At 47.8% G+C, this 14,051-nt stretch overlaps 1 protein-coding gene across 1 annotated transcript in view; it reads left to right on the top strand.

The window, feature by feature from the left end:
- The window catches only part of LOC118382106 (T-box transcription factor TBX18-like), a 52,954-nt gene extending 38,978 nt beyond the window's left edge, over positions 1 to 13,976 (top strand). The window contains exons 7-8 of the mRNA XM_052501825.1: positions 4,409 to 4,500; positions 13,179 to 13,976. Of these exons, the coding sequence (XP_052357785.1) occupies positions 4,409 to 4,500; positions 13,179 to 13,720 (634 nt within the window). The 3' untranslated portion in view covers positions 13,721 to 13,976. The remainder of the gene's footprint in view (positions 1 to 4,408; positions 4,501 to 13,178) is intronic.
- The last annotated feature ends 75 nt before the right edge of the window (positions 13,977 to 14,051 follow it).

Here is a 14,051-nt window from a genome sequence, read left to right as displayed (position 1 = left end):
TACAGGGTGAGGAATGGTGGGGGGTAATTTGCCAGGGTGAGGTATGATCCTCCTTCAGGCCAAGGTATGGGGATGTTTACAGGGTGAGGTTGGTGGGAGGGGTAGGACAGGGTGAGGTTGATGGGGGGGGTAGCAGGGTGACGTTATTGTGGGGGGTAAGGGTGAGGTATGGTGGGGGGTAGCAGGGTGAGGTATGGTGGAGGGGATAGCAGGGTGAGGTATGGTGGGGGGTATTGCAGGGTTACAACAGGTATGGTGGGGGTACTACACTGGGGTTAGGGTGAGGTAATGGACATTTTTGGGTAAAGAGTGAGGTAAATGGTGGGGGGGTAGCAGGGTGAGGTATGGTGGGGGGTAGCAGGGTATAGGTAATGGTGGGGGTGAAATATGCTAGGGTGAGCAGATTTTTTTATATTGGGGGTAGCAGGGTGAGGTATGGTGGGGGTAGCAGGGTGAGGTATGGTGGGGGTGGAGCAGGGTGAGGAATGGTGGGGGTAGCAGGGTGAGGTATGGTGGGGGTTAAGGGTGAGGTATGGTGGGGGTAGCAGGGTGAGGTATGGTGGGGGTAGCAGGGTGAGGTATGGTGGGGGGTAGCAGGGTGAGGTATGGTGGGGGGTAGCAGGGTGAGGTATGGTGGGGGTTAGGGTGAGGTATGGTGGGGGGTAGCAGGGTGAGGTATGGTGGGGGGCAGCAGGGTGAGGTATGGTGGGGGTAGCAGGGTGAGGTATGGTGGGGGGTAGCAGGGTGAGGTATAGTGGGGGGTAGCAGGGTGAGGTATGGTGGGGGGTAGCAGGGTGAGGTATGGTGGGGGGTAGCAGGGTGAGGTATGGTGGGGGTAGCAGGGTGAGGTATGGTGGGGGGTAAGGGTGAGGTATGGTGGGGGGTAGCAGGGTGAGGTATGGTGGGGGGTAGCAGGGTGAGGTATGATGGAGGGGTAGCAGGGTGAGGTATGGTGGGGGGGGGTAGCAGGGTGAGGTATGGTGGGGGGTAGCAGGGTGAGGTATGGTGGGGGTTAAGGGTGAGGTATGGTGGGGGTAGCAGGGTGAGGTATGGTGGGGGGTAGCAGGGTGAGGTATGGTGGGGGGGGGTGGCAGGGGTGAGGTATGGTGGGGGTAGCAGGGTGAGGTATGGTGGGGGGTAGCAGGGTGAGGTATGGTGGGGGGGTAGCAGGGTGAGGTATGGTGGGGGGTAGCAGGGGTGAGGTATGGTGGGGGTTAAGGGTGAGGTATGGTGGGGGGTTAGCAGGGTGAGGTATGGTGGGGGGGTGGCAGGGTGAGGTATGGTGGGGGGGTAGCAGGGTGAGGTATGGTGGGGGTAGCAGGGTGAGGTATGGTGGGGGGTAAGGGTGAGGTATGGTGGGGGGTAGCAGGGTGAGGTATGGTGGGGGGTAGCAGGGTGAGGTATGGTGGGGGTAGCAGGGGTGAGGTATGGTGGGGGGTAGCAGGGTGAGGTATGGTGGGGGGTAGCAGGGTGAGGTATGGTGGGGGGTAGCAGGGTGAGGTATGGGGGGGTAGCAGGGGAGGTATCTTGGGGGCAGCAGGGTGAGGTATGGTGGGGGTAGCAGAGTGAGGTATGGTGGGGGGTAGCAGGGTGAGGTATGGTGGGGGTAGCAGGGTGAGGTATGGTGGGGGTAGCAGGGTGAGGTATGGTGGGGGGTAGCAGGGTGAGGTATGGTGGGGGTTAAGGGTGAGGTATCTTGGGGGGTAGCAGGGTGAGGTATGGTGGGGGGTAGCAGGGTGAGTTATGGTGGGGGTAGCAGGGTGAGGTATCTGGGGGGTAGCAGGGTGAGGTATGGTGGGGGGTAGCAGGGTGAGGTATGATGGGGGGGGTAGCAGGGTGAGGTATGGTGGGGGGTAGCAGGGTGAGGTATGGTGGGGGTAGCAGGGTGAGGTATGGTGGGGGTAGCAGGGTGAGGTATGGTGGGGGGTAGCAGGGTGAGGTATGGTGGGGAGGTAGCAGGGTGAGGTATCTGGGGGGTAGCAGGGTGAGGTATAGTGGGGGGGTAGCAGGGTGAGGTATGGTGGGGGGGTACCAGGGTGAGTTATCTTGGGGGGTAGCAGGGTGAGGTATCTTGGGGGGTACCAGGGTGAGTTATAGTGGGGGGGTAGCAGGGTGAGGTATCTTGGGGGGTAGCAGGGTGAGGTATGGTGGGGGTTACCAGGGTGAGGTATGGTGGGGGTAGCAGGGTGAGGTATGGTGGGGGGTAGGGGTGAGTTATCTTGGGGGTAGCAGGGTGAGTTATCTTGGGGGTAGCAGGGTGAGATCTATGGTGGGGGGCAGCAGGGTGAGTTATCTTGGGGGGGTAGCAGGGTGAGGTATGGTGGGGGGTAGCAGGGTGAGTTATCTTGGGGGGTAGCAGGGTGAGGTATGGTGGGGGTTGCAGGGTGAGGTATCTTGGGGGTAGCAGGGTGAGTTATCTTGGGGGTAGCAGGGTGAGGTATCTTGGGGGTAGCAGGGTGAGGTATGGTGGGGGGTAGCAGGGTGAGGTATGAGGGTGGGGGTAGCAGGGTGAGGTATCTTGGGGGTAGCAGGGTGAGGTATGGTGGGGGTAGTAGCAGGGTGAGTTATCTTGGGGGTAGCAGGGTGAGGTATCTTGGGGGTAGCAGGGTGAGGTATCTTGGGGGTAGCAGGGTGAGGTATAGTGGGGGTACCAGGGTGAGTTATCTTGGGGGGTAGCAGGGTGAGGTATCTTGGGGGTAGCAGGGTGAGGTATCTTGGGGGTTAGCAGTGGTGAGGTATAGTGGGGGTAGCAGGGTGAGTTATCTTGGGGGGTAGCAGGGTGAGGTATCTTGGGGGTAGCAGGGTGAGGTATGGTGGAGGGGTAGCAGGGTGAGGTATCTTGGGGGTAGCAGGGTGAGTTATCTTGGGGGTAGCAGGGTGGGGTATGGTGGGGGGTAGGGGGTGAGGGGGCAGCAGGTGGGGGGTAGCAGGGTGAGGTATCTTGGGGGTAGCAGGGTGAGGTATGGTGGGGGGTACCAGGGTGAGGTATGGTGGGGGTAGCAGGGTGAGGTATGGTGGGGGTAGCAGGGTGAGGTATCTTGGGGGTTACCAGGGTGAGGTATAGTGGGGGGTAGCAGGGTGAGGTATGGTGGGGGGTACCAGGGTGAGTTATCTTGGGGGTAGCAGGGTGAGGTATCTTGGGGGTACCAGGGTGAGTTATCTTGGGGGTAGCAGGGTGAGGTATCTTGGGGGTAGCAGGGTGAGTTATCTTGGGGGTTACCAGGGTGAGGTATCTTGGGGGTAGCAGGGTGGGGTATGGTGGGGGTAGCAGGGTGAGTTATCTTGGGGGTAGCAGGGTGAGGTATGGTGGAGGGTAGCAGGGTGAGTTATCTTGGGGGTAGCAGGGTGAGGTATCTTGGGGGTAGCAGGGTGGTGGGGGTATGGTGAGGGGTAGCAGGGTGAGTTATCTTTGGGGGTAGCAGGGTGAGGTATGGTGGGGGGTAGCAGGTGAGGTATCTTGGGGGTGTAGCAGGGTGAGGTATCTTGGGGGTTGCAGGGTGAGGTATGGTGGGGGTAGCAGGGTGAGTTATCTTGGGGGTAGCAGGGTGAGGTATCTTGGGGGTGTAGCAGGGTGAGTTATCTTGGGGGTAGCATGGTGAGGTATCTTGGGGGTAGCAGGGTGAGGTATCTTGGGGGGGTAGCAGGGTGAGGTATCTTGGGGGTAGCAGGGTGAGGTATCTTGGGGGGGTAGCAGGGTGAGTTATCTTGGGGGGTAGCATAACTCACCCTGTTTCTGTGCACAGAGTGAAGTTTATACAGAAATGCTTTGTCGAGATCGGTGTGGAAGAACTTGACTGGCTCTGACCTCAACTCAACAAGAAAGGCCTCATCACCCGACCTCACTCATACTCTTCTGGCTGAATAATAAACAGCAATGTTCTAACAACTAGTGGAAAGCCTTCCCAGAAGAGTGGAGGTTGTTATCATAGCAAAGGGTGGTCCTTCTCCATTTTAATGAGCATGATTCTGGAATGAGATGTTGGACAAGCAGGTGAATCTGACTCTATGAATGTGCTTGTGGATAATCTAACTGTGTGTGTGTGTTTGTGTGTTTGTGTGTATGTGTGTGTTTATGTGTATGTGTGTGTATGTGTGTGTGTGTGTGTGTTCGTGTGTGTGTGTGTGTATGTGTATGTGTTGTGTGTGTGTGTGTGTGTATGTGTGTGTGTGTGTGTGTGTGTGTTTGTGTGTGTGTGTGTGTTGTGTGTGTGTGTGTTTGTTGTGTGTGTGTGTGTGTGTGTGTGTGTGTGTATGTGTGTGTGTTTGTGTGTGTGTGTGTGTTTGTGTTTGTGTGTTTGTGTTTGTTGTGTGTGTGTGCGTGTATGTGTGTGTGTGTGTGTGTGTGTGTGTGTGTGTGTGTGTGTGTGTGTGTGTGTGTGTGTGTGTGTGTGTGTGTGTGTGTTTGCAGGATGGGCCTGGACGCTCTGGTAGAGTCATATGGGTTCTGGCGTCCTTCTCTCAGAAGCCTGATGTTTGAAGACATCCCTGGAATGAAACAAGGTGACAAAGTTTCTGTTAGAAGTAGAAGTTTGTAATGTTATTGTTACAACAGCTTTCTGAGTTAATGTTGATGTCTATAATGATACTGGTGTCTCTAACCCCTGTCTGTCTATAATGATACTGGTGTCTCTAACCCCTGTCTGTCTATAATGATACTGGTGTCTCTAACCCCTGTTTGTCTATAATGATACTGGTGTCTCTAACCCCTGTTTGTTTATAATGATACTGGTGTCTCTAACCCTGTCTGTCTATAATGATACTGGTGTCTCTAACCCCTGTCTGTCTATAATGATACTGGTGTCTCTAACCCTGTCTGTCTATAATGATACTGGTGTCTCTAACCCCTGTCTGTCTATAATGATACTGGTGTCTCTAACCCCTGTCTGTCTATAATGATACTGGTGTCTCTAACCCCTGTCTGTCTATAATGATACTGGTGTCTCTAACCCCTGTCTGTCTATAATGATACTGGTGTCTCTAACCCCTGTCTGTCTATAATGATGCTGGTGTCTCTAACCCCTGTCTGTCTATAATGATACTGGTGTCTCTAACCCCTGTCTGTTTATAATGATACTGGTGTCTCTAACCCCTGTCTGTCTATATAATGATACTGGTGTCTCTAACCCCTGTCTGTCTATAATGATTCTGGTGTCTCTAAACCCCTGTCTGTCTATAATGATACTGGTGTCTCTAAACCCCTGTCTGTCTATAATGATACTGGTGTCTCTAACCCCTGTCTGTCTATAATGATACTGGTGTCTCTAACCCCTGTCTGTCTATAATGATACTGGTGTCTCTAACCCCTGTCTGCCTATAATGATACTGGTGTCTCTAACCCCTGTCTGTCTATAATGATACTGGTGTCTCTAACCCCTGTCTGTCTATAATGATACTGGTGTCTCTAACCCTGTCTGTGTCTATAATGATACTGGTGTCTCTAACCCCTGTCTGTCTATAATGATACTGGTGTCTCTAACCCCTGTCTGTCTATAATGATACTGGTGTCTCTAACCCCTGTCTGTCTATAATGATACTGGTGTCTCTAACCCCTGTCTGCCTATAATGATACTGGTGTCTCTAACCCTGTCTGTCTATAATGATACTGGTGTCTCTAACCCCTGTCTGTCTATAATGATACTGGTGTCTCTAACCCCTGTCTGTCTATAATGATACTGGTGTCTCTAACCCCTGTCTGTCTATAATGATACTGGTGTCTCTAACCCCTGTCTGTCTATAATGATACTGGTGTCTCTAACCCCTGTCTGTCTATAATGATACTGGTGTCTCTAACCCCTGTCTGTCTATAATGATACTGGTGTCTCTAACCCCTGTCTGTCTATAATGATACTGGTGTCTCTAACCCCTGTCTGTATATAATGATACTGGTGTCTCTAACCCCTGTCTGTCTATAATGATACTGGTGTCTCTAACCCCTGTCTATAATGATACTGGTGTCTCTAACCCCTGTCTATAATGATACTGGTGTCTCTAACCCCTGTCTGTCTATAATGATACTGGTGTCTCTAACCCCTGTCTGTCTATAATGATACTGGTGTCTCTAACCCCTGTCTGTCTATAATGATACTGGTGTCTCTAACCCCTGTCTGTCTATAATGATACTGGTGTCTCTAACCCCTGTCTATAATGATACTGGTGTCTCTAACCCCTGTCTATAATGATACTGGTGTCTCTAACCCCTGTCTGTATATAATGATACTGGTGTCTCTAACCCCTGTCTGTCTATAATGATACTGGTGTCTCTAACCCCTGTCTGTCTATAATGATACTGGTGTCTCTAACCCCTGTCTGTCTATAATGATACTGGTGTCTCTAACCCCTGTCTGTTTATAATGATACTGGTGTCTCTAACCCCTGTCTGTCTATAATGATACTGGTGTCTCTAACCACTGTCTGTCTATAATGATACTGGTGTCTCTAACCCCCTGTCTGTCTATAATGATACTGGTGTCTCTAACCCCTGTCTGTCTATAATGATACTGGTGTCTCTAACCCCTGTTTGTCTATAATGATACTGGTGTCTCTAACCCCTGTCTGTCTATAATGATACTGGTGTCTCTAACCCCTGTCTGTCTATAATGATACTGGTGTCTCTAACCCCTGTCTGTCTATAATGATACTGGTGTCTCCTAACCCCTGTCTGTCTATAATGATACTGGTGTCTCTAACCCCTGTCTGTATATAATGATACTGGTGTCTCTAACCCCTGTCTGTCTATAATGATACTGGTGTCTCTAACCCCTGTCTGTCTATAATGATACTGGTGTCTCTAACCCTGTCTGTATATAATGATACTGGTGTCTCTAACCCCTGTCTGTCTATAATGATACTGGTGTCTCTAACCCTGTCTGTCTATAATGATACTGGTGTCTCTAACCCCTGTCTGTCTATAATGATACTGGTGTCTCTAATCCCTGTCTGTCTATAATGATACTGGTGTCTCTAACCCCTGTCTGTTTATAATGATACTGGTGTCTCTAACCCCTGTCTGTTTATAATGATACTGGTGTCTCTAAACCCCTGTCTGTCTATAATGATACTGGTGTCTCTAAACCCCTGTCTGTCTATAATGATACTGGTGTCTCTAAACCCCTGTCTGTATATAATGATACTGGTGTCTCTAAACCCCTGTCTGTATATAATGATACTGGTGTCTCTAATCCCTGTCTGTATATAATGATACTGGTGTCTCTAACCCCTGTCTGTCTATAATGATACTGGTGTCTCTAACCCCTGTCTGTCTATAATGATACTGGTGTCTCTAACCCCTGTCTGTCTATAATGATACTGGTGTCTCTAACCCCTGTCTGTATATAATGATACTGGTGTCTCTAACCCCTGTCTGTCTATAATGATACTGGTGTCTCTAACCCCTGTCTGTCTATAATGATACTGGTGTCTCTAACCCCTGTCTGTCTATAATGATACTGGTGTCTCTAATCCCTGTCTGTCTATAATGATACTGGTGTCTCTAACCCTGTCTGTCTATAATGATACTGGTGTCTCTAACCCCTGTCTGTTTATAATGATACTGGTGTCTCTAACCCCTGTCTGTCTATAATGATACTGGTGTCTCTAACCCCTGTCTGTCTATAATGATACTGGTGTCTCTAACCCCTGTCTGTTTATAATGATACTGGTGTCTCTAACCCCTGTCTGTCTATAATGATACTGGTGTCTCTAACCCCTGTCTGTCTATAATGATACTGGTGTCTCTAACCCTGTCTGTCTATAATGATACTGGTGTCTCTAACCCCTGTCTGTCTATAATGATACTGGTGTCTCTAACCCTGTCTGTATATAATGATAATGGTGTCTCTAACCCTGTCTGTCTATAATGATACTGGTGTCTCTAATCCCTGTCTGTATATAATGATACTGGTGTCTCTAACCCCTGTCTGTCTATAATGATACTGGTGTCTCTAACCCCTGTCTGTCTATAATGATACTGGTGTCTCTAACCCCTGTCTGTCTATAATGATACTGGTGTCTCTAACCCCTGTCTGTATATAATGATACTGGTGTCTCTAACCCCTGTCTGTCTATAATGATACTGGTGTCTCTAACCCTGTCTGTCTATAATGATACTGGTGTCTCTAACCCCTGTCTGTCTATAATGATACTGGTGTCTCTAACCCCTTGTCTGTCTATAATGATACTGGTGTCTCTAATCCCTGTCTGTCTATAATGATACTGGTGTCTCTAACCCCGTCTGTCTATAATGATACTGGTGTCTCTAACCCCTGTCTGTCTATAATGATACTGGTGTCTCTAACCCCTGTCTGTCTATACTGATACTGGTGTCTCTAACCCCTGTCTGTCTATAATGATACTGGTGTCTCTAACCCTGTCTATAATGATACTGGTGTCTCTAACCCTGTCTGTTTATAATGATACTGGTGTCTCTAACCCCTGTCTGTCTATAATGATACTGGTGTCTCTAACCCTGTCTGTCTATAATGATACTGGTGTCTCTAACCCCTGTCTGTCTATAATGATACTGGTGTCTCTAACCCTGTCTGTCTATAATGATACTGGTGTCTCTAACCCTGTCTGTCTATACTGATACTGGTGTCTCTAACCCTGTCTGTCTATAATGATACTGGTGTCTCTAACCCCTGTCTATAATGATACTGGTGTCTCTAACCCTGTCTGTTTATAATGATACTGGTGTCTCTAACCCCTGTCTGTCTATAATGATACTGGTGTCTCTAACCCCTGTCTGTCTATAATGATACTGGTGTCTCTAACCCTGTCTGTCTATAATGATACTGGTGTCTCTAACCCCTGTCTGCCTATAATGATACTGGTGTCTCTAACCCCTGTCTGTCTATAATGATACTGGTGTCTCTAACCCCTGTCTGTCTATAATGATGCTGGTGTCTCTAACCCCTGTCTGTCTATAATGATACTGGTGTCTCTAACCCCCTGTCTGTCTATAATGATACTGGTGTCTCTAACCCCTGTCTGTCTATAATGATACTGGTGTCTCTAACCCCTGTCTGTCTATAATGATACTGGTGTCTCTAAACCCCTGTCTGTCTATAATGATACTGGTGTCTCTAAACCCCTGTCTGTCTATAATGATACTGGTGTCTCTAATCCCTGTCTATAATGATACTGGTGTCTCTAACCCTGTCTGTCTATAATGATGCTGGTGTCTCTAACCCCTGTCTGTCTATAATGATACTGGTGTCTCTAACCCCTGTCTGTCTATAATGATACTGGTGTCTCTAACCCCTGTCTGTCTATAATGATACTGGTGTCTCTAACCCCTGTCTGTCTATGATGATACTGGTGTCTCTAAACCCCTGTCTATAATGATACTGGTGTCTCTAAACCCTGTCTGTCTATAATGATACTGGTGTCTCTAACCCCTGTCTGTCTATAATGATACTGGTGTCTCTAACCCCTGTCTATAATGATGCTGGTGTCTCTAACCCCTGTCTGTCTATAATGATACTGGTGTCTCTAACCCCTGTCTGTCTATAATGATACTGGTGTCTCTAACCCCTGTCTGTCTATAATGATACTGGTGTCTCTAACCCCTGTCTGTCTATAATGATACTGGTGTCTCTAACCCTGTCTGTCTATAATGATGCTGGTGTCTCTAACCCTGTCTGTCTATAATGATACTGGTGTCTCTAACCCCTGTCTGTTTATAATGATACTGGTGTCTCTAACCCTGTCTGTCTATAATGATACTGGTGTCTCTAATCCCTGTCTGTCTATAATGATACTGGTGTCTCTAACCCCTGTCTGTTTATAATGATACTGGTGTCTCTAACCCCTGTCTGTCTATAATGATACTGGTGTCTCTAAACCCCTGTCTGTATATAATGATACTGGTGTCTCTAACCCCTGTCTGTCTATAATGATACTGGTGTCTCTAACCCCTGTCTGTCTATAATGATACTGGTGTCTCTAAACCCCTGTCTGTCTATAATGATACTGGTGTCTCTAACCCCTGTCTGTCTATAATGATACTGGTGTCTCTAACCCCTGTCTGTCTATAATGATACTGGTGTCTCTAACCCCTGTCTGTCTATAATGATACTGGTGTCTCTAACCCCTGTCTATAATGATACTGGTGTCTCTAACCCCTGTCTATAATGATACTGGTGTCTCTAACCCCTGTCTATAATGATACTGGTGTCTCTAACCCCCTGTCTATAATGATACTGGTGTCTCTAACCCCTGTCTATAATGATACTGGTGTCTCTAACCCCTGTCTATAATGATACTGGTGTCTCTAACCTCTGTCTGTCTATAATGATACTGGTGTCTCTAACCCCTGTCTGTCTATACTGATACTGGTGTCTCTAACCCCTGTCTGTCTATAATGATACTGGTGTCTCTAACCCTGTCTGTCTATACTGATACTGGTGTCTCTAACCCCTGTCTGTCTATAATGATACTGGTGTCTCTAACCCCTGTCTGTCTATAATGATACTGGTGTCTCTAAACCCTGTCTGTCTATAATGATACTGGTGTCTCTAACCCCTGTCTGTCTATACTGATACTGGTGTCTCTAACCCCTGTCTGTCTATAATGATGCTGGTGTCTCTAACCCCTGTCTGTCTATAATGATACTGGTGTCTCTAACCCTGTCTGTCTATAATGATACTGGTGTCTCTAAACCCCTGTCTGCCTATAATGATACTGGTGTCTCTAACCCCTGTCTATAATGATACTGGTGTCTCTAACCCCTGTCTGTCTATAATGATACTGGTGTCTCTAACCCCTGTCTATAATGATACTGGTGTCTCTAACCCTGTCTGTCTATAATGATACTGGTGTCTCTAACCCCTGTCTGTCTATAATGATACTGGTGTCTCTAACCCCTGTTTGTTTATAATGATACTGGTGTCTCTAACCCCTGTCTGTCTATAATGATGCTGGTGTCTCTAACCCCTGTCTGTCTATAATGATACTGGTGTCTCTAACCCCTGTCTGTTTATAATGATACTGGTGTCTCTAACCCCTGTCTATAATGATGCTGGTGTCTCTAACCCCTGTCTATAATGATGCTGGTGTCTCTAAACCCCTGTCTGTCTATAATGATACTGGTGTCTCTAAACCCCTGTCTGTCTATAATGATACTGGTGTCTCTAACCCCTGTCTGTCTATAATGATACTGGTGTCTCTAACCCCTGTCTGTCTATAATGATGCTGGTGTCTCTAACCCCTGTCTGTCTATAATGATACTGGTGTCTCTAACCCCTGTCTGTTTATAATGATACTGGTGTCTCTAACCCCTGTCTGTCTATAATGATACTGGTGTCTCTAATCCCTGTCTGTCTATAATGATACTGGTGTCTCTAACCCCTGTCTGTCTATAATGATACTGGTGTCTCTAACCCCTGTCTGTCTATAATGATACTGGTGTCTCTAAACCCTGTCTGTCTATAATGATACTGGTGTCTCTAACCCCTGTCTGTCTATAATGATACTGGTGTCTCTAACCCCTGTCTGTCTATAATGATACTGGTGTCTCTAAACCCCTGTCTGTCTATAATGATACTGGTGTCTCTAACCCCTGTCTGTCTATAATGATACTGGTGTCTCTAACCCCTGTCTGTATATAATGATACTGGTGTCTCTAACCCCTGTCTGTCTATAATGATACTGGTGTCTCTAACCCCTGTCTATAATGATACTGGTGTCTCTAACCCCTGTCTATAATGATACTGGTGTCTCTAACCCCTGTCTATAATGATACTGGTGTCTCTAACCCCTGTCTGTCTATAATGATACTGGTGTCTCTAACCCCTGTCTATAATGATACTGGTGTCTCTAACCCCTGTCTGTAATGATACTGGTGTCTCTAACCTCTGTCTGTCTATAATGATACTGGTGTCTCTAACCCCTGTCTGTCTATACTGATACTGGTGTCTCTAACCCCTGTCTGTCTATAATGATACTGGTGTCTCTAACCCTGTCTGTCTATACTGATACTGGTGTCTCTAACCCCTGTCTGTCTATAATGATACTGGTGTCTCTAACCCCTGTCTGTCTATAATGATACTGGTGTCTCTAAACCCTGTCTGTCTATAATGATACTGGTGTCTCTAACCCCTGTCTGTCTATACTGATACTGGTGTCTCTAACCCCTGTCTGTCTATAATGATGCTGGTGTCTCTAACCCCTGTCTGTCTATAATGATACTGGTGTCTCTAACCCTGTCTGTCTATAATGATACTGGTGTCTCTAAACCCTGTCTGTCTATAATGATACTGGTGTCTCTAACCCTGTCTGTCTATACTGATACTGGTGTCTCTAACCCCTGTCTGTCTATAATGATGCTGGTGTCTCTAACCCCTGTCTGTCTATAATGATACTGGTGTCTCTAACCCCTGTCTGTCTATAATGATACTGGTGTCTCTAAACCCCTGTCTGCCTATAATGATACTGGTGTCTCTAACCCCTGTCTATAATGATACTGGTGTCTCTAACCCTGTCTGTCTATAATGATACTGGTGTCTCTAACCCCTGTCTATAATGATACTGGTGTCTCTAACCCCTGTCTGTCTATAATGATACTGGTGTCTCTAACCCCTGTCTGTCTATAATGATACTGGTGTCTCTAACCCCTGTCTGTCTATAATGATACTGGTGTCTCTAACCCCTGTCTGTCTATAATGATACTGGTGTCTCTAACCCCTGTCTGTCTATAATGATACTGGTGTCTCTAACCCCTGTCTGTCTATAATGATACTGGTGTCTCTAACCCCTGTTTGTCTATAATGATACTGGTGTCTCTAACCCCTGTTTGTTTATAATGATACTGGTGTCTCTAACCCCTGTCTGTCTATAATGATACTGGTGTCTCTAACCCCTGTCTGTCTATAATGATACTGGTGTCTCTAACCCCTGTCTGTCTATAATGATACTGGTGTCTCTAACCCCTGTCTGTCTATAATGATACTGGTGTCTCTAACCCCTGTCTGTCTATAATGATACTGGTGTCTCTAACCCCTGTCTGTCTATAATGATACTGGTGTCTCTAACCCCTGTCTGTCTATAATGATACTGGTGTCTCTAACCCCTGTCTATAATGATACTGGTGTCTCTAACCCCTGTCTATAATGATACTGGTGTCTCTAACCCCTGTCTATAATGATACTGGTGTCTCTAACCCCCTGTCTGTCTCCCTGCAGGAGTCCCGGGGTCGCATGGAGTCCCATCTCACCTGCTCTCCTCTTCTCCTTGCTCCTCCCCATTCAAGGTGTGCCCTCATTCTCCCCTGGACTACACCTGCAGCCGACCAACACACCCCCTCCATCACTACGTCAACCCCGCTTCCCCCTTCCCCCTTCATGTGGTGCGAAGACCGTCAGCTTATGACCCTGAAGCATTCTTCTCCATGTCCCGACCCCCCTCTCAGATTGGCAACCTGCATCCTCCACCCCGCCAGGGCTACGGTAGTATCTGCCTCCATTCCCCCCACTACGGTCTCTACGGTTACTCCAACCCCCCCACTAACATCGCAGCCAACCCAGACAAGATGGCGGTTTCTTGTGCTGCTGTGGCCAATCAGAACCCTTTCCTTGGCTCCTCCCCCAGTGGAACCCTGATGGACAGTCTGTGCACGCTCAATGGAGACCAGCAGGCCAACTTCCTTTTTGACTCTCGGACGCTGGGATTGTCTGTGAGCCCGTCAGGGGGAGGGGCTTCACAGGTCACCGCCCACATGACCTGAGACACGCTTCTAAACCCTGATCCCCAAGGTTGCTATGGCAACAGGCTGCTGCTCCGTGGAGAGGGTGTGGTGTGGAATCACCAGCCAATGAGGCTTGATTAGACATCTCACAGACCAATGGGGAGAGAGAGAGAGCTGGTTTGTGTTAAAGAGAGAGAAATAGATCCACTGACTAATGGGACAATTTTATTAGCTACCTGTTGTTGTTATTGTTGTTTTTTCTAAGCATCTTATTAAAGGAATAAATGGACTGGGACACTATGAGATACTGAAACATCTGGAGAGGTCTGGTGTGAACCATTCTGGAGACAGGAGTCTGTTATGCACAGAG

This window comes from Oncorhynchus keta, unplaced genomic scaffold, assembly GCF_023373465.1.
Source record: "Oncorhynchus keta strain PuntledgeMale-10-30-2019 unplaced genomic scaffold, Oket_V2 Un_contig_14343_pilon_pilon, whole genome shotgun sequence".
NCBI lineage: Eukaryota > Metazoa > Chordata > Actinopteri > Salmoniformes > Salmonidae > Oncorhynchus > Oncorhynchus keta.
Note: the sequence above shows the minus strand (reverse complement) of the source record. Positions and strands in the feature narration are given on the sequence as shown.